The sequence below is a fragment of the Brachyhypopomus gauderio genome, chromosome 6, assembly GCF_052324685.1.
Source record: "Brachyhypopomus gauderio isolate BG-103 chromosome 6, BGAUD_0.2, whole genome shotgun sequence".
In the NCBI taxonomy this organism is placed as follows: domain Eukaryota; kingdom Metazoa; phylum Chordata; class Actinopteri; order Gymnotiformes; family Hypopomidae; genus Brachyhypopomus; species Brachyhypopomus gauderio.
Genome location: NC_135216.1, coordinates 19,507,711 through 19,528,349, shown reverse-complemented (window position 1 = coordinate 19,528,349; position 20,639 = coordinate 19,507,711). Strand labels below are relative to the sequence as shown.

General features: G+C 40.7%; 1 protein-coding gene across 2 annotated transcripts; it reads left to right on the top strand.

The window, feature by feature from the left end:
• LOC143517214 (uncharacterized) lies at positions 1–20,601 on the top strand. 2 transcript variants are annotated; one of them, XM_077009454.1, is made up of 19 exons: positions 1–1,910; positions 1,991–2,091; positions 4,511–4,585; positions 4,690–4,837; positions 4,933–5,037; positions 6,228–6,320; positions 7,931–7,987; positions 8,067–8,150; positions 10,646–10,738; positions 11,134–11,229; positions 11,901–11,993; positions 12,439–12,525; positions 13,586–13,684; positions 14,077–14,226; positions 14,461–14,559; positions 14,643–14,735; positions 16,701–16,787; positions 19,880–19,969; positions 20,446–20,601. In XM_077009454.1, exons 3-19 carry the CDS (start codon positions 4,537–4,539, stop codon positions 20,525–20,527), a joined length of 1,605 nt encoding a protein of 534 aa, XP_076865569.1. In that variant the 5' UTR covers positions 1–1,910; positions 1,991–2,091; positions 4,511–4,536; the 3' UTR covers positions 20,528–20,601. The 2 variants fall into 2 exon arrangements, with proteins under 2 accessions (XP_076865569.1, XP_076865570.1); XM_077009455.1 differs by lacking the exons at positions 1–1,910; positions 1,991–2,091 and having other exon boundaries at positions 4,009–4,585.
• The last annotated feature ends 38 nt before the right edge of the window (positions 20,602–20,639 follow it).

Sequence of the window (20,639 nt, the reverse complement as noted above, 5' to 3'; positions counted from 1 at the left end):
GAGAACTGTTCAGTCAGACAGCTATTTGTTGTGAAACAAAGTAGTTACTTTCAAGCATTTTCAAGTACTTTAGCCTAAATTCCAGCACTTTTCAAACCTGGAACACAATGCAACATTAAAATTCGTCAGGTAAATGTTTTCCTTTCTTTTCTGCGCTCCAGATTTCTGTATTTACTTTAACTATCCACCACTGTATTTCCCGCTGTTGTGCGGGTACCAGCCAGTTACGGTCGGTGCTGGATCAAACCATTTTCCAGTGGGATGCGGGGGTGTATGCACTTAATGGAAAATATGCAGATAGGTTAAAAAACATATATTTTAGCCATTGAGTTTATTTTGAGTACAGAATTTTATATTAATGAAAGATTTCAAGATTATTTAAAAATTATAGACTTTAAATAAAAAATAAATTGCTGGGCTCTTTGATGGGCCCCCCTGGCCCTGGGGCCCGGGACAACAGACCCGGTTGTCCCCCCCTGTCGACGGGGCTGCTGAGGAGCACAGGAAGAATAACTGGATTAGTGAGAAAAGATTAAATGAACTGCAGCATCTTGTATTCTCCCAGACACACTCCTGATATACTCAGGGCACTCATGGGCAGTCATGGTCCTGTGGTAGGGAACTGGTCTTGTGACAGGAGGGTTGTGGGTTCGATTTCCAGGCCTGAGGCCATGACTAAGGTGTTCTTGAGCAAGGCACCTAACCCCAACTGCTCCCAGGGCTAGGGCTAGGGCTGCACACCACTCTGGGCACGTGTGATCCACAGCCCCCTAGAAATCACTCTGTGTGTGTGTGTGTGTGTGTGTGTGTGTGTGTGTGTGTGTGTGTGTGTTCTAACTGCACAGATGGGTAAAAAGCGGAGGACAAATTTCGATTGCGGTGAAAAATCACAATTGACAATATGGCACATTTCACTCCTGACACACTCCCAGACAAAGTGGCTTTTGGCCTCCAGCACGGGTGTCCCCAGGCTGGAATATGATCCTTGATACTGACTAGAATTTAATGGAAAGACCTTGGACCCCTTAAATACATGTTTTGCAATCACGATTCATGACACATAACACCAACTGATTTCTGTTTGCATTGCATCTCCGCTGCAAGAATGTTTTGGAATTTCTTATCAGACTGCTGTTTGTTTTTAATGGGTCAGTGTACACTGACACAAATGCCTGTAGAATCCACTGTGAACCCAAACACATATAGCTGAAGCTATTTCATAACTATTTCCTATACACTTCAAAATGTAGTGCGTTCAGGTAGTAGATATACTGTGTCTCTTCATGTACAGTACAGGCCAATGCCCTCGTTTCAGGATGAAGATCGTTCTGGTCCTGCTGAGTTTTGCTGCACCTCTGTCTAGTGGTAAGTGGTGTCCCAGTTTACGAGATCCTCATGTAAGACTGTCGATCTCAGAAGCTGTGCTCAGTATAATCTTCACATTTCACATTGACATCATGAAGATCATGAAAATCCCTCCCTTTCCACTTCACACATGCATGTGTGTTCAGACTGTGTGTTCAGAATGTGAGCTTAAGTGTGTGAAACATTCTAGGGCGTTTAAAGCTGTTTAATGGTCATTGTGAATAATGATAGCTGCACAGACAACTAAGCTCCTCTCCTCATGGTACATATAAACCCACCAAGTGTTAATGTGGGCTGTGTGTCTGAAACCAAATCCCTAAAATAACTCTTTCAACACTCACAAGCTAGGATGTTTCATTGTAAATTAATGACTAATATTATTTTTATCAAGGAGTGGAGCGTTTCAAGATATCACAGACTATCACACACTATGAGAACTTTGATCAAATGTTGGAATTTGGAGCCCAAGTATTTTTGAGTTACTTGGACAAACTCAGAGAACTAACTGAAAGACTGGTGAGAGATAACCAACTGAGAACAAACAAGTAAGACCAGTATGATCTAACAAATTGCTGGGTGGCATTTATCCAGCACACTGATAATTTCCTATTGGGTTGTTCTACAGAATTGCAGTCCAAGGTTACTGAAACTCCTTCAAAGAGAGTAAAATCAGTGTTGAGGAAAGAGGTAATGGTGTGCAAGACGATGTAGTCGTAATGTAATGCGGTAAGTACAATCTGGTAGATTCAAACCTTTGAGTCATATTTAAAACAAATACTAACATTTTACTAAATTACTCTAATCTAACTTTAACTAATTGAATCTAAGATGCATGAAGGTTCTTCTTTTGACACCTACACTTACTGGCTGCTTTATTAGGTACAAATGTTTTTTGTGTTTTTTCCAGTTTTATTACATGTATCATTGCTAGGTTCTGATTAGCTCATAGCCCCCAAAAATGCAACAAGTAAAAAGCACAACATTGATCATTCCCATCACTTCTTTGTTTATGTATCTCTCTAATTACTGTTGTCATGGTGACTGGCGTTGTCCAGAGGAGGATGGGTTCCCCCCCCGAGTCTTGGTTCCTCTCAAAGTTTCGTCCTCACGCTCTATGGGAGTTTTTCTTGTCGCCCTTGGCTTGCTCACTGGGGGCTTGGACTCAAACTGCTTTGAAAAGCTGCTTTGTGACAGCAACTGTTGTTAAAAGTGCTATATAAATCCATTTTGATTTGATATGACACAAAATTATTTTTTAATTATTTAAAATATTGCTATTTGTCACATTTTGATCCTTGTTTAGTCGTGTATATTAACCCAGTGTTTAACCCAATTTATATTATGTATCAATATTGTTTTATTTCCATGATAATTCCTACTACAACCCATACTCCATTGCCTTGTTGGTTGTCACAGTGAGCGTGAATTAGATGCTGAACTAACATACAGCTGAACCAACATACTGCTGAAAAAGCTCTTAAAGTAACTCTTAATGGCTGTCCATTTAAATGCAATTCAAAAGGAAATAAACACCCAGGTTACACCAAGCTCATCTCCACAGTCTGTTACTTCCAATACTGTCAGTTACTTCCTGCACTGTCTGTTACTTCCAGTACTCTACCTTTATTAACGCCAGTCTGTTAGTTCCAGTACTGTACCTTTATTAACACCAGTCTGTTAGTTCCAGTACCTTTATTAACACCAGTCTGTTATAACCAGAAAGACTGGCTAATTCCAACTTGAACTTGTGGTGTAAATTTATGGAAAATTACTGTTTCTATTCTAAAAAATCACACCACTATCAGAAGATTGGTTGTGTTCTACAAGGAGGACATACAGAATATGGTTTAACGCCGGTCACTCAGTCCAAAAACATGGAGGTTAGCTACAAAACATCACAATGACAGATTGAACCTGAGGAGTTCAGGTATAAAAATATAACTTATTTAGCAATAATGCCGAACAGCTTAGGAGTGGAGTCTCTAGAATTCTGTTGATGAGGACCCCTGGAGGTGGGCTGGGAAAGTGCCATCAGACCTGACAGTTATATTACTTGCTGTCCAGTGTAAACATTACTCTTACTCAGTCTGTCTGTCTGTCTTTGTGTATCTGTGTGTCTGTTTGCGTAACACTAAGCAATCATTTTGCAACCACCATCAAAGTAAAACAACAATTTTGGGTAAGCATTGTGACTCATATAGAACTGTCATTCTTTTTGCGTTTAAAGGTACATGATTATTAAACTTGTGATCTAATCCAGTTAAACAGTTGGAACATTACTGTGTATTTTATCCTTTTTATTGTGAATAATTTGGATTAAAGGTTTCTCAGTACATTAAGACTTAGTTTTAAACAAAAGATTTATTACTTCTATCAGGAAATGTGCATTTCCTCCATGGACATAATTGTGATTTCATATGTGGGGGGGACACAAATGGCTTGAGAACCGGGGTGCGGGGTGTGTGTGCCAATCGTTGACCGGGGGGGTACAAGTCGCTATTTAAAACATTTGGTTTTAACCGTAAAAACTGGGTGGGACCAAAATCGGCTTTTGAAAAAGTGGGGGGGACATTAAGGACTTTGTTTTATGATTTTATGTTAATGATACAATAATGAATTAACAAATTCTGTAAAAAGCTTCGAACAAGTGAAAAATTACATAATATACTCAGTGGTTCAGTTTGCTGTTTGATTGGTTGTAGTTCACACAAATACACATTATGTGTTGTAATCTGTGTGTCCAGTGGATCAGTGGTTATCATTTCAGTTGGTTTCAGTGATGTAAGAGCTGCTACTGGCTGCCAGGTTCGTAGCAAATCACACAGTGCTCTGTGATCCGCACATTTACTGAAAACATTTCTGTGACCTGGTGTTGCTCATGGACAGTTTGTCATTAATTTAGTTTGTGTGATTCATTATTTGATAGTAAGTAATAAGTAAATATGTTACAACAAAAATAACTAAATAACTAACTCTTGTAATTTCTTGTTTACTTTTCTTATGCAAAGCATGTGCAAGCCGTATAAGAGCATGTCTCTATCGCATCAGTAGGACTGGGACAGCACTCTGTCTGCTATAGCATCAAAACATTTGAAATATTTTATACGTCTTCTAACAAAGTTTTAATCAGTTCATTTGTTTTCAGACTTTTTTCAGAACAGATATTACAATATGAAAATGCTTTTAGGCATCTTAACCCTAACAGGACTCCTTTCTTTTGGTAAGTTAATATATCATTTTGTGGGGGAAAAATGTTAGGTCTAAACAGATATATCACACATAGTTGTACAGGTATCTGATCTAAGACCATATGTTCTTCTCAAGGTGTGGACTGCTTGAAGGAATCCGAAAAACCTTATGAGAACATCGATCAAATACTAGAATTTGGGGTTGACGTATTTCTGAACTATCTGGACAAAGTCAAAGAAGTAACTGAGAAAATAGTAAGAGATGACATGCTGAGAAAAAACAGGTAAACCGTACATGATGGGACTGCTTTAATGATAGGAAAACAGTTATTACAGAGAACAGCACCTGTACAATCACACCCTTTCATTTCTTCAACAGAATTGAAATCCGAAATACCTGGAATTCCTTCAAAGAGACAGCAAAAAAAATCAATGATGAGGAACGAGGAAAAGGTGTGCAGGACGAGTTAATCACAGGAGCACGGTAAGACCTGTCGGACAGGGACTTCTCTGTAATTAGGGGAATTCACCTTTAATGCCTGCTTGAAAATTAAGATGTTTGATGATTTCAGTTTTGAACATACAGATTTGCTGGACAATTACTAACTCCATGCAGGCTGTTGTTGTATAAATCTGACGTGTGCACTGTAAAAAATTGCTGTTAATTTACAGCAGAATTCCAACAGTATTAAGCTGTTATTTTTGAAAACAGCACTCTACTGTTAATACAAACAGAAAATTGGTAATTTACTGTTCTTTAACAGGACTATAAATTTACAGGGAAAATCTGACAGTAAACTACTGTATACTTCATATACAGGAAGTTGCTGTGAACTGATAAGCATTGTGGGTAATTCGAGCGCCCCCTTTTGAGCATTTCCTAATTACAGTAATTAACTGTAATTAGCAATGGCTGCTGGGAGATTAGAAAATCCTGAGTTTTTTCCCTATTTTTTTCTACTTGCTTGAGTGTTTTAGCAGTTGTAACACTGCATTGTGGTGCAAGTTACATCGTGGACCTGAAAACCTAATCTAAGTTTTTAGCTAACCTAATCTAAGTTTAAGCTAACAAAAAATATTACAAAAATACTTTGGCTAGAATTTTATATAAGGGCAGTCATGGCCTGGTGGTTGGGGAACTGGTCTTGTGACCGGAGGGTCGTGGGTTCGATTCCCAGACCTTAGGCCACGACTGAGGTGCCCCTGAGCAAGGCCCTTAACCCGCAATTGCTCACTTGTATAAAAATGAGATTAAAATGTAAGTTGCTCTGGATAAGGGCGTCTGCCAAATGCCATAAATATAAACCCAGCCATTGATGGTTAAGGGTCTTGCTCAGGGGCCCAGCAGTGGCAGCTAGGAGGAGGGGGGGATTCGAACTCAGGACCTTTGGATTGCAACACCAACGTCTTAACCACTGAGCTACCGCTGCCCTTTGAGCTGTTGTTTTTGTATACAGAGTTCTGTTAGCTGTAACAGAAATTAACAGTAAATTGCTGTAGGTTTAAAAAAAACAGTAATATTGTGTAGATTGTGTTTACAGTATTATGCTGTAATTGTAATTACGGTATCCGTACTGTAAAAATAGGGTATAATACTGGTAAAACTGCTGCCAGTAAATTACTGTAATTTTACATGGAAATTTTTTACAGTGTGTGATTGATCTTTGATTACAGCACTGTGCGAAGACTCGTTATGTACTACAAGGATGATGTCACGAACGTGATCAGTATGGCAGCAACAAAGGAGAATATTCAACAGTATCTACCGTAAGCATTGAATTCAATTCAGACTATTGAGAAATGAATATTTAACAATACATTGATCAATAACTGAACTGCTAGTTTCACATATTACAGTAAGTTATATCTGTTTCAATAATCAATACTGTAATTCCTTAGTTCTTATTTAACCACATTTACACAGAACTGTGCATTCTGAACCTTAGTAAGTATTGACCTTATTCAACTGTCCAGAATATCTGAAATGTTCTCTATGGGAGATGATTTTAATGTCCTGGGTTATAGTTGTTTATTTAGGCCATCTTCTACTTACCAAGTGAATGCGTTAAAGAATGAAAAAAAGAGAATTAAAAACATAATTTAAGTATAATTAAAAGCATTGAAAAAATAGCAATCAATGAAACCACGAGAACAGACATAATAATAATGAATGATAGGACATTCCTAGGAAAGTAGATTACTACTGACTTCACAGCATGGGCGTGGCTGGGTACAGGTGATCATCAACCAGAGTGGAACTGGATAGCAGACAAACCCAAAGACGTGAGCTGACTGAGAAAAGAGCTCACTGAGAAGAGAGTTTGCTGAGAAGAGATTTCACTGAGAGGAGAGCTCACTGAAGAGATTTTACTAAGAAGAGAGCTCACTGAGAAGAGAGCTCACTGAGAAGAGAGCTCACTGAGAAGAGATTTCACTGAGAGGAGAGCTCACTGAGAAGAGATTTTACTGAGAAGAGAGCTCATTGAGAAGAGATTTCAGTGAGAGGAGAGCTCACTGAGAAGAGAGCTCACTGAGAAGAGAGCTCACTGAGAGGAGAGCTCACTGAGAAGAGAGCTCACTGAGAAGAGAGCTCACTGAGAGGAGAGCTCACTGAGAGGAGAGCTCACTGAGAGGAGAGCTCAGTGAGGTGATGCCTGGAGCTTCCAAAATGATAATGAGAGGAAAATGTGGTGGTAATGAGGCACCAGGGCTATAAGAGATTATTTAGGACCTGTAATGTAGGGAATGTGAGATGAGCATGAGGTAGAAGCAGAGAACGTAGGAGAGAGACAGACAAATGAGTGTCAGAGGTCAGGGCCCTGGGGGCATGGGCGTGGTAGTGGGGGGGAAAGTGGACCTGACTACCCAGGGCCCGAGTAGGGAGAGGGGCCCATTTTGCTCATGTGCCTTGTTTAGTGGCATTTATAGGGGCCCACTGACATTGAGAGTGTACAGGGCCCTGGGACTAGGACATGTGACAGAAGCTCGAGCACAGATAGGAAGAGGAAGAATTGAGGCTGTACAGGGATGAAATGTCTGTGAGCTCCTCAGGAAGAGAGTTCCAGAGCTTTGAGACACAGTGGTTAAAAGAGGAACAGTAAGAAAGCAACAAGAAGCCTAAAAATGCAAAGAAAAACATTTGAGTAGTTTTGGGACATTTTAGTGATGTTGGGACTTTTCACACTGTTTAAGACTGCAGCTCTGAAGTCACATTTCTTTCCTAAAAAACAATTCTATATTTCCACTATTAATAAAGATTTATATTATGTTGTTACAAATGATTTGTGGGATGAAAATACATAATGTATCCGTTTTTAATTGTTCATTTCTTTCATTTGTCATGCCATCAATTCTATATGTGAATCTCTACTGAAAAGAGGTGTGAACATGATAAAGGGGATCATTGAAAAAGCCAAAGTGAATGAGATCTGGGGGTAAGTGTGTTTTTCCTGTTTTCAGTTGTTTTGTTTGTAACTTTTCAGTTACATCACATTCATTTATTGTGCCTTCCAGAACTTTTATTGTGCAGTACCTTCCGGAAGCTCCTCCAATCAGCTCTGCTCCGCTGGAGTTTCTTTGTTACCTTCTATCCAATACGTAAGCATACTTACTTAACCACATTTCTGAACCTATTGTAAATTCTGTGTCTTCCGTATTGGCACTTCTAGTTATAGAAGAAAAAACCCATACAAAGTACTTTTTTAGGAGGCAGTGCTCCTGCATATTATCATCAGTGATGGCTAAGTTACCTTGAAAAAGTAATCCGATTACTGATTACTGATTACTCCTTTTAAAAGTAACTTAGTTACGTTACTGATTACTTGATTTTAAAAGTAACTACGTTAGATTACAAGTTACTTTAGTAGTTACATTCAGCAGCAAAATTAATTTTTCCAATACTCACTTTATTGGAAGTGCATTTTTAACAGTAACAATGTATTGAAGCAGGTTCGGTAACCGAGGCAGAAACTGCTTAATCCGAGGGAGATGCATCCAATTGCACAGCCGGAGAGCCAACTGCAGTTCTAGACCAGCAGTTTTAGACCTGCAGTTCTAGACGTGCTGTAGTTTTAGACATGCGCCACCTAGCGGCTCGGAATGTAGCTAACGACAGCCAACTGCAGTTCTAGACCAGCAGTTTCAATGCATGCCGTAGGCTCAGGGGCTTGTATATTGTAATAATCCATTGTATAAGGAGTTTATTTGTTAAATATGCCCATTGATTCTCAATTGTTTTAGCCAAATCTCTAACATTTGACAAGTTTTAAACGATAATGTACACCACATTTTGTATTTAAATAGAAGTAGTACGCCTCATTTTCCCTGTTCTTTTAGGGAGTTTTGATTAATTTTGTCATTTACACACACAGCTTGTCTCCTGAAGATATTTTATTTTTAATTAAACTACTGGATTACTGGCATAGGCTATTTTGTATTAAAAATCAGCAAAAATTCCATAATGTCCGGATACTTTCAGTGAGTAAGCATACGTTTCCAGAATGTTAGGAGTGATTTATTTTACTCGTATACCTTCATTGGCATGCAACTAGCAAATATTATGTGATACTTGGGGTTTTTCGCTCACACGCCACACATCCGATTTCTCACGCCGAAAAAAAATCTAGTTTATTTACCTCTGATCCATATCTATGATTCAATGAGTTACCAGTTCGCTCTGGCGCAAACACTGGCGATCGATCGATCGCAATATAATACTTAATTTTTGTCCATTTTACATTCGCAGGACTAGCATTTCTCTCAAAGTCGAAGTAGCTACAAAGTAGCCATAAAGGTAGCCAGAACTAACGAACTAAGACACACTAACGTTAGCCAGATTCATCCTTCATGACATAAACATTACGATAACACAAAAATGACCTTTAGACATTATCATATATCTATCATATATTATTGTTGCTTATAAATATCATTCTTCCATCTGCTCCTGCGACATACTAAAACACTATCTGGATATTACATTACATACATCTAAAACTACGGCACGTCTAGAACTGCAGGTCTAGAACTGCAGGTCTAAAACTGCGGTTGGCTCTCCGGGTGTGCAATTGGATGATGTAGGGAAACTTTATTGATAACGCAACTCTGGTGTGCGCAGGCTCCGCCCCCCAGTGTCACTTAAGGGGCCAGACTCCTTGAGTGGCCAAGTGTCCGTTAAGCCCCCCACACACAGCGAGCAACTCTGCCTCTTGTGCCTGTGAGACATTTATCTAACGTGTTTGATATTTTCTGGAACGCGTGCCCGAAATCTCACCGTGTGCGCTCGGCTGAGCAATTTGGCTCAGCAACTTTTCGTTACCAGCCAATTGGAAGCTCGCTTAGAGTCACATGACACCTTGGCGTTTACGCCGTTAACGGCCATCACTAATCAAAAGTAAAGAAAGAAGTTTGCTCAGCTAGTTGCTCGCTGTGTGCGGGGGGGCTTTAGTGAATTCACCGTGAGCAGTAGTAGTCGCTACAGTATCTCCAGACATTACGTTTGTAGCTGCGCGGTATTATTTGTACATTTATTTGTAAACGTAATACAAGTGAACTGTTCAGTCAGACAGCTACTTGTGAAACGAAATACCATTACAATTTCAAGCAATTTAAAGTAGGCTACGTTAGTCAAAATTCCAGCACTTTTCAAACGTGGAACACAGTGCAACATTAAAATTCGTCAGGTAAATGTTCCTTCCCCTGTTTTTGAGGGGTGTTTCTTTACACTACCACATATCGTTACGGGAGGACACTGCAAAAAATGACTTGTAAAACGTGCTCTCACAGGGTCGCGCGCAGCGTGCGGAGTCGAGCGCTACGGTCAGACGCAAAAGTAGAACTGAGCCAAGAAGAAAGCAAAAATATATATTTTTACTAGGGAAAATAAAAATAGTTACGTGGATAAGTAACTTTAATCTGATTACTGGATTGGGAATAGTAGCGCGTTATATTACTCTTTACCGAAAAAAGTGGTCAGATTAGAGTAACGCGTTACTAAATAACTCTGATCACTGATTATCATATCATAAATAATTAACCCACAAACATTTATCTAACCCACAAACATTTAACTCCTTTTTCTTTGCACTTTACAGAACTATGGAAAAATTTCTGGTGAACATTCTTAAAGAGAGTATGACTGTGATTTCAGAGATTAAAAAAATAGATTTTGACTATTTGTATGAAAGGTAAGAAATTATTTAAAGTTGCATGATACTACTGTTCATTTATTGATTAATTGATCAATTGCAACCACAGAGCAATTACCTGCCATTGAGGCAAGGATTAGATATATTGGCATAAAATATCTGTTATTATTTCTCATTCAGACGAAAAGCTTGTATCTGTTTCATTTCAAACACAAATCATTCTTATAAATTATCATGAATTATATTTATTAATTATAATTAATCAATGATTATATTTATTAGTTCATTTGCCCCTGCATGGGTTCTCTGCTGGTGTTTGATAATGTTGGTGAGAACTACACGAATGAACTATGAATACACTTTTAATATCTAACAGTTATATCTTATGACTTATATATTTTATACATTTAACATAATTATTTTCTGTTTTAAAGTGCTAGGTCTGCTTTGTTTGCGATTGGAGTTAAGGCTAATGAAATTGAAGCTTTGGAGAAGGTGAAAGAAAAAGATACATTTCTCTTAACAGTAAGGTAAGCATATGTATCAACTGTTTATCACTGTGATGTGTAGCAAGTTGATTTTGCCCAACTAAAATCTAAACGGGCTGAGATGCTATGTCTGCTCTGTAGGTTGCACAATATATCAGTAGATTATATATATCATTCAGTGATAAATGTAAAAGGTATTATTTTATTATAGATGAGAGATTTATTATTGTCAGAATGATAATGAAATTCTCTTCCCAATATTAGAATAACAACTAAAAAATCAGACTGTGAATCATATCATAGTAAAAACTTCAGTCAATGCCTCTAGTTTCAGTTTTAATATTCTTATTTTATCTTATAACAGTTTTGTTACTCAGCATTTCTCTGTTAATGTCTCTGACGCTCTTCATGTGTAATATTTTTGTACTGTACAATGTTTGGATGATAAGTATTAATAACAAAAATGTTACACTTACACTAGGTCAGTACTGTCTGACTCAATGTGTAGGAAAATATGGAGATAACTGAGAATATGAAGATTATGGGGAATATAGAGATTATGGGGAATATGAAGATTATGGGAAATATGGAGGTTATGGGGAATATGGAGATTATGGGGGAATATGAAGATTATAAGAAATATGGTAAATATTGAGATTGTGGGGAATATGGTGAATATGCCACTTCCCTTTTCCACTGTTCTTTATTTTCAGCATTGCCTCAAAAACATTAATTTTTTACTGGGATAAATTTCTGAACCTGACTTATACTCCAGAGTTTAATGAACAGTATGAAGACATTGTAAGGTAGGATATGCATTTAAATAACATCAAAACAAAGGTGTGTGTGTATTTATTCATTGACACTGTCTTATAAAAAGCCACAATGTTCAGGCACAAGCTCAAGATATTCTAATTTAATTGGATTAAAGAATAATCTAGGGGGAAACCGTAATCCAGTGTAATCCAGCATAAACATCTGTTGCTACTGGTTCAACTTTTCCTCTAAATAATTTTTGACAGTCCATAAAAAGTCTAATCAGAACAATAGTGCAACCATAGTAACAATGTTTTAACTGCTACTAAATCTATGTAAGATAAAATAAGGTTGTAAAAAGATATGTTGGAATATGATGCTTTTATGTTATTCTAAACACCTGTAAGTCTTCAAGTACTTTATAACTTTACATTTCTTCATAACCTTACACTGGTTTGCATTTGTATAACCACAAACATACATATTTTTCTACAGGCAGCTGGATGAGCCGTACTATTTGCTAACACTTTATGAAATGGTATTGCCAATAATACACCCAGAAACACTGAGTGAAGCTTGGAGGTAAACAACTCTGACAAATATCAAAATGCAGTGCATGTAGTTTTGATTATGTGGGGCAGTTATGGCCTGGTGGTAGGGAACTGGGCTTGTGACCGGAGGGTTGTGGGTTCGATTCCCAGGCCTGAGGCCATGACTGAGGTATCCTTGAGCAAGGCACTTAACCCCAACTGCTCCCCGGGCGCTGGGCTAGGGCTGCCCACTGCTCTGGGCATGTGTGCACCACAGCCCCCTAGTAATCACTAGTGTGTGTTTGTGTGTGTGTTCTAATTGCACAGATGGGTAAATGCGGAAGACAAATTTCGATTGGAGTGTAAATTCACAATTGACAAATATGGCTAATTTCATTGATTATTGCTTATGTTTGTCTTTATCATTGATACTGGTTTATTCTCATTATTTTTGTATATTATTTAAAATGTCTTGTACATTATTTTTTTCTGAAATGGGTGTCAGTCATTGGTGAATTGTTGCCTTATTTTATTATGGAAGTGCAATACAGGACAAGATTACATTTTACATACAAAACAGTTTAATAAACACACACAAAAGTTCCAAAATACTGTACGTCTTCTGGTGAACCTGATCAGATCATAATTTTAGAAATCCTCTGGTGAAGCTCTCACCTGCCTTCACAAAGGTGATGGGCTTGCTTCACTTGTTGGTTGCTGCCTCTTGCTGTGTCGATAGAGTCCGCTACAGTCCTTAGACCCTGGAGGAAGCTGGAGATAATTCCTACCACAATACTATACTACAGGACAATACTATTCACGCTTCCAGGTAGACCCAGCCATCTCTGTAGGAAGACGCTGACCCTTCCATGGTGGAAATTGGTACCTCATATTTCAGAAATGGCCAGACAAGTCCAGGCAGCCTTAACCCTCAGGGCAGTCCCACACTGTTAGACTTTATATTGCACCATTTGGCCCAAATGATGTTTGTTCTTGTAGTTCTTTGACATCTTATTAAAAGATGTGCCTTTACTGCTGTAAAGTGAGTATTTAGATAAAACATTATACACAGATTTATTAACCGTGATTTTTATTGTCTTATTTTGTCCTAGAGATGCAAATTTTATGGTGGAGATTTATCAGACGGCCTTAAATATATATGCACTTCCCTTCTTTTTAGCTGGTGAAGAGAGATGGTGGAAAACAGTCAGGTAAAACTAAATCAAGTGTTAGTTTCAAGTGTATTTTTCACATTACAATAGATACCCATGTGTGTTATAGTACATTTAATAAACACTATCTATCTATCTATCTATCTATCTATCTATCTATCTATCTATCTATCTATCTATCTATCTATCTATCTATCTATCTATTTGTCTGTCTGTCTGTCTGTCTGTCTGTCTGTCTGTATATATGTATGTACATTTCCACAAATCTACAGTGAAAGACTGATATAAATCACATTAAGGTCATATTTATGTTTTTATGTTTTTGTTTATGTCTATGATTAGGTCTACATCAGGGTTTGAGAACACATACACAATGAAGACCATTTTTTAAACTACATAATCATTCTTTTTTTCTCTTTAACAATTCATAGGATTGTGGGCAGAGGGACTGTTATTCACCTATATCCCAGTTTTGAAAAATTGTCCAAAATGGGAGTGTTTTCTGAGATGAAAAGACTATATTTTAGAGCTGTGAATGTAACAGTGGCTCTTGTAGGTGAAGATGAGTTTAAAACATTTGGGTAAGTACTTATTATTTTACTACTACAGAGTATATACAGTAATATTTATGGTTATTGCTATGCTTAATTTGCAGCTGAGGTTTATGTAAAATGTGTATTTTCAGTGTAATTTACAATATAGACTGAATGTATTTATCTTCTTAAAACTTCATGTTTTACAGTAATTCCATTCATTGAACCATGTGCATATGTATTTCATTCATTATTAATGTCATAATTTATTCTTGTTTACAGAGAATTAACTTTGGAAAAATGGAAATCATTCTGTCAAGAAGCCAATAGGCTTGTAAGAGAGGAGAAGCAGAAATCACATATTTTGCCTCCACAAATTCCGTAAGTAAAAATGTAATGTTTCCTAAAAATATTTGTTACTGTAGTAAAAATGGCTGAATACTTATGTATTTCTTAATCCCCAGGGCGTTAAAAAGGGCATTGATTGATAGATTCTGGGAATTCATAGACAGGATTAACAGGAACATTGATGATCAAACAGCCACAAGCCTGTCAGTGTAAGACCTGTTTTCAAATTAAACACAACCATGAAGTTAAACACCACCATAGATTAAACACCACAATACAAAACTTCAGTTCTGTTTTTAGTGAGTGAGGTATTTTACGTATTTTCAAAAAATGTTATGAAATGGCCAAATTTACATGTGTGACATTCAAAAGGTGCAAGGCAGTTGTAACGGTAGGCGGCGGCAGACAGAAGAGACACGGATCCACTGGTTGACTCACGGTTACGTTTATTTAATGTAAAGATTGTGCAATAGCGCACGAGAAACATTCAGCACACACACACACGACGTGCAGAACAGACAACGACGAGCACAAGACACTGCGCGAACGTACATTAAATAGACCACATCAACCCCACGTGATGATGAGACGAGCCACAGGTGAGACGGATAATGACAAGACGCACCCGCACCCACGGAGATACACTGACGCAGACGAATAGACGCAGACAACGTTAACATACGCCCCAAAGGAAGGGTTCGGGGACCGTAACATGACAGACGCCCCCACCAAGGGCACTACCCGTCCCGGGGTGCCAACAGGACCGAGTGCCCCGAACCCACGTCGATGGGCGGATCCGAAGCGCCCAGTCCTGCGTCTGGGAGATGACCGCCCTCGGTGGAGAGTCCGCCACGAACAGCCTAGAACACCCTCCCTGGGAAGACTGGGGAAAACACGTTAGACACATTTAACGGAACGGACACAAACAGGAACACTTACACACAGAGGAACAAACGGGAAAGAGGGATTTGGTACACACATGGGAAGACACACAAAAACTGGGACGGACACACATGACAGTGGCGCCAGGCTGCGCGCCAGGAGGAGGGCGATTAGGGGAGAGAGACCGGGAGCTACTGGTCCTGCAGGCGCTGCGGTGGGCGGTGCTCCTCCTGCCCTTGCTGCAAACCCTCCACCGCAGCTGGCGGACGCGCCAGGTGCAGCGCGGTTGGCCGACGCGCCAGGTGCAGCGCGGTTGGCCAACGCGCCAGGTGCAGCGTGGCTGGTCCCACCCCTCGATGGGCCGTACGGGAATCCCTCTTCGCCCGGGGATCTCCCTCCGGACCTGGCAGTGGGAGTGGCTTCCTCTGCTTCCATCTCCTCATCACTGCCACGGCTCCAGCTCATGGGCTGCCCCGAGCTGCCACCCCGGGAACAGTCCATGTCGCTGGCTGGGGAGCGCTCTGGAGATGAGCCCGCCTCTGGACACCTCCCCCTCTTTACCGTCCCGGCGGACAGTTCCGAGGGGGGAGGGCTCTCCTCTTCCTCCTCGGTATAGGAGCCCTCTTCCTCGGGGTATGCGGAGCACTCCGACGGAGGATACTCATCCTCGTCGTACTCCTGCTCCTCGCCTTCCTCCACGGTGGTAGAGGGACCTACGGGCGGAGGGATGTAGTCCTCTTCCTCGGACTCCTCCTCCTCTTCCCCGTAGTCGACGGTGGACACGTCGTCTAGCGACGGGGGGTAGTCCTCTCCCTCTCCACCGTAGTCCACCGTGGAGGCGTCGTATAACGACGGAGGGTAGGCCTCCTCTTCTCCCTCTTCTCCCTCACCGTAGTATACGGTGAGGGCGGAACAAACTGAGGGAGCCTGGTCTTCCTCTTCCTCCTCGCCCTCTGATTCCTCCCCCTCGAGCTCGCTCTCAGGGGTCTTCTCCGTGGAGCAGAGTTCGAGGGAGCCTACCCTCAGGGGCGAGAGGTCTCTGGTGGAAGAGGAGTGGCGCTCCTTCCTAAACCAAAATATTCTGGAGTTCCTTTTTCCACACAATGAATATTAATGATAAACATGTTTAATTAATGGAGCTTGCTAAATGTTTAGAATCAGGTTTGAGTTTCAGTCAGTGTTTTGGGTTAAACATTTATTAGTCAACAACACATGGCCCTGTGAAATTTAAAGCATTGCACAACAATGCATTGACTTCTCTCTTTTAAGCTTTGTTTTTATGTATCTCACAGCAACTGGAATAATTTAAGACTGATTTGCACTAAAAAACTCCTGGCCAGCGGAGCACTTACTCAGGAGCAACTAGACGAAGCTCAAAGGTGAGTATTGTGCTTAAAAGTATGTGTGTTGTTTGAAATATACACTTTTATTTATTCAGTACATCTTGTATTATGAATTACTTATTCAGTCATTGATATTTAAAAAAATCTTCTCCAACACTGAATGTGTGTGTGTGTTGTGTGTGTGTGTGTATATATATATATATATTTATAAACACATACTTAATGCATGCAGGAAGTACATCTTAATGTGTCTTCTTGGGTCTGTTCTTGGGGTGCTTACCTGGTTCTTAACTTTTGCTATAATAATACATTACGTTTCAAATTATAGTTTCCATTTCTGACTATAATTCTCTATAAATCTCCCTCTTATAGTATAACTCACTACCGTTACATACATTTTACTGCATCTGCACTGTCACTTTGTTATTTATGTCATGTTAGTTGTATGTCTTGTGTTGTGTTTTTATATCTGCACATTGGAGTTTGGAGAAACACATTCTCTTTCAGCTATGCACTTTGACTATATTATATTCTATTTTGTGCCTTCAATGTAATTATCTACTGAAAGTAATTATTATTCTCTTAAATGTAATGATCTCTTGAGTGTAATTATTATTCTCTTAAATGTAATGATCTCTTGAGTGTAATTGTTATTCTCCTAAATTGTGACGGGCAGGGTAAGCGAAAATAAATGGAAGCGATCACGCCAAGTCTCAGGGAAATAGAATGGTTTAATATGAAAAGTGCGCAAACCAAAACCCGTGAACCGATCCGAATTAAGGATATAATAACCAGCAGTCAACTGGTACAAAGACAAGACATATATAGACGAACAAACGACCCTCAGGTGAGACGGATCGCGGGCTCCGCCCACCTGAGGGACGAACACAACACCACACCCACAGGACAAGCTGCTGCTGTAGACGGGGGCGACCAGTAGGGGGCCGCCGTACCGTGACAGATCCCCCCTCCAAGCCGCACTCCCCTCCACCGGCTGTGCGGCCTACAGCAGCAGCACACAAAACAAAGGGGCAGGCAGGCAGGGACAAGGGACACACCCCCTGTAGTCCCGGAGCTGAAACACAAAACACAAACACAGGTTAGCTCACCTACCTGGGCGGGACCCTGGACCGACTGGGCCGTCAACAAGACAAAACCACGCCCCGGTCGGTCACAAGGCCCTCACGCCCCAACCGGCATTAAGCCGCATAGCCCCATAGGTGCGAGGACGACGGGCCACGGCTCCTTATCCGTCCGGGGTGTATGTGTGTGCAGGTTACCTCCCTGGGGCGTGGCTACGTCACCTCCAGGACCCCGTGGAAGGGTCTCCGTCTTGTGCAGGAGCTCTTCAGACCGGAGCCCCATGGTCCCCAAACATCCAGGGGCCCCAACCCTCTAGGGAGGGGCTCTTTAAGACCGGGCTCCGGTCACCCCACAACATAAGGGGGCTCCTGCCAGGTGGAGACCTCCACAAGGCCCAGGAACGCCACGATCCACCGCCAGGGAGAAACACCTGCACATAAAACACAAATGCACACACACACACCCACACACACCAACACAAAACACATACGCGCACTACCCTGATCCCCCCAACAATGGGGGAGGGGTCTCCGTCTCAGCAGGGGACTTCCACCTGCTCAGGAGAACCCCCCACGTTCCTGGTCAGGGCCTCCCTCAGGAGCGACGCCCTCCATACCACACTCTGTGGCATGGGACCATCACTGGTCCACCCCCAACACACACTCAAGGGGGAGGAGCATGTGTGGAATTACATACAACATATCACAGGCACGCAAGAACAACACACACGCAAAGACTAGACAAACAAAAAACAGTGTACAAACAATGAACGAACGGGACTCTTACATGCGCGCTCGGTAGTATTGTGACGTGCCGCTCAGGTTCGCAGTCGCTCCCCCACACAAAACACAAGACGACAGGGGAGCGAGGCGACAGTGACGAGCGGCACCCGCGTCACACACGAAACACTAAACATATAACACCACGAGCACGCACACTGGTCCACACGCCCATTCACACGTACACTTCACCCACACAAAACATGAAGAGTATACAGGGAAGACGCCCTGATCCTCGCCGTGCAACACACAAAACAAACGCACGGCGAAACTCTTCCGACACACAAACAACGGACATGAAGAGCTGTCTCAGGGCAGACTGCCCTGGTCCTCGCCGTGCTACACACACACACACACAACACAAAAGCACGGCGGAGCTCTTCAAACAAAACACCACGCAGACAAACACTTACCACGAGACATGACCACGAACGAAGGAAAAAGTAAAGGAGACTGGCGGCTTCCGAAGGTGGCTGGTTATTCTGTGACGGGCAGGGTGAGCGAAAATAAATGGAAGCGATCACGCCAAGTCTCAGGGAAATAGGATGGTTTAATATGAAAAGTGCGCAAACCAAAACCCGTGAACTGATCCGAATTAAGGATATAATAACCAGCAGTCAACTGGTACAAAGACAAGACATATATAGACAAACAAACGACCCTCAGGTGAGACGGATCGCGGGCTCCGCCCACCTGAGGGACGAACACAACACCACACCCACAGGACAAGCTGCTGCTGTAGACGGGGGCGACCAGTAGGGGGCCGCCGTACCGTGACATAAATGTAATGATCTCTTGAGTGTGATTATTATTCTCTTAAATGTAATGATCTCTGTAATTGTGAAACGCCATGTGGGTTTGGCTTGTAACCAGGGCCGGAGTGGGCCCCTTTTTCAGCCCGGGAGTTTCATGCCCAAATCCGGCCAAAATTATTTTTCCCTCCCAATTGGCCCAAACTAGAGATTGACATGAGCCGGCCCATCGGGAATCCTCCCGAATCTCCCGATTAGCCACTCCGGCTCTGCTTGTAACTCACAAATTTATCAGGCTAACGACTTTCATCAAGGAAGAACTATTAACACCCAAATTTGTAATGTGTACATCATTAAATGTGGGGAAATGGTCCTGATATGCATTGATGTACACTGACTTACACTGATTTACACTGATCTGCATTGATTTAAATTCATTTACACTGTTTTGCACTGATTTACACTGATCTGTAATGATTTACACTGATTTACATTGCACATATTCTTTCTGCAGAGTATTTGTGGATGGTTTCTCAGAGATCATTGGCAAATACAAGTATCTGACACAAGGGATGGATGAAAACAGGTCTGAGGATCTGTTTAAGTAAGGACTTTTGTCTCTCCTTTTGTTCTTCTTTTTGCTCACAGTAGCATGCATGTGAACTAAATATACGATGCACTTTCAGATATTTTCATTTTGCAACAACAAAATTGATTGGAAGAATTTGAGGAGAAAAATGTTTTTCAATATGTTGTTACTAATGGGACTTAGTATTTTTTTTACTAATAAACTGGAAACGTTTTTGTGTTTGTTAATAATATAATTCTTTTGTATGTGCACATTATCCATAATGTAGAACAGACTGCAGTTATATAGGGGGAAACATTACATGTAAGGGCTTCTATCCAATCTAGTTCATAGCTTTTCATTTGCCCAGAATTTTAGAGTTTGTGGTTTACTTGAACATCAGAGTGGTTCTGTGTTTTGCCATCATAATGAAATCATAAAAACTGAAATCATAGTGATACCAGTAATGAATGTAGAACTGTGGTATTAATACCTTCATGTGTTTGTTTCAGGGCACTGTTCAAAGTGGTGATACTTGGATTTAATATTGTATATGCTCCTCTGAATCAAGTTTGGGACTTTATATCTGTCTGATCTGATCTGTCAAGCAACTGTGCAGTGTACATGCAAGCATCCATCTATAACCTTGCAAACTGTAAAGAATATTTTTTACTGTAAAGAATAAGAATAAAAATAAACAATTCAA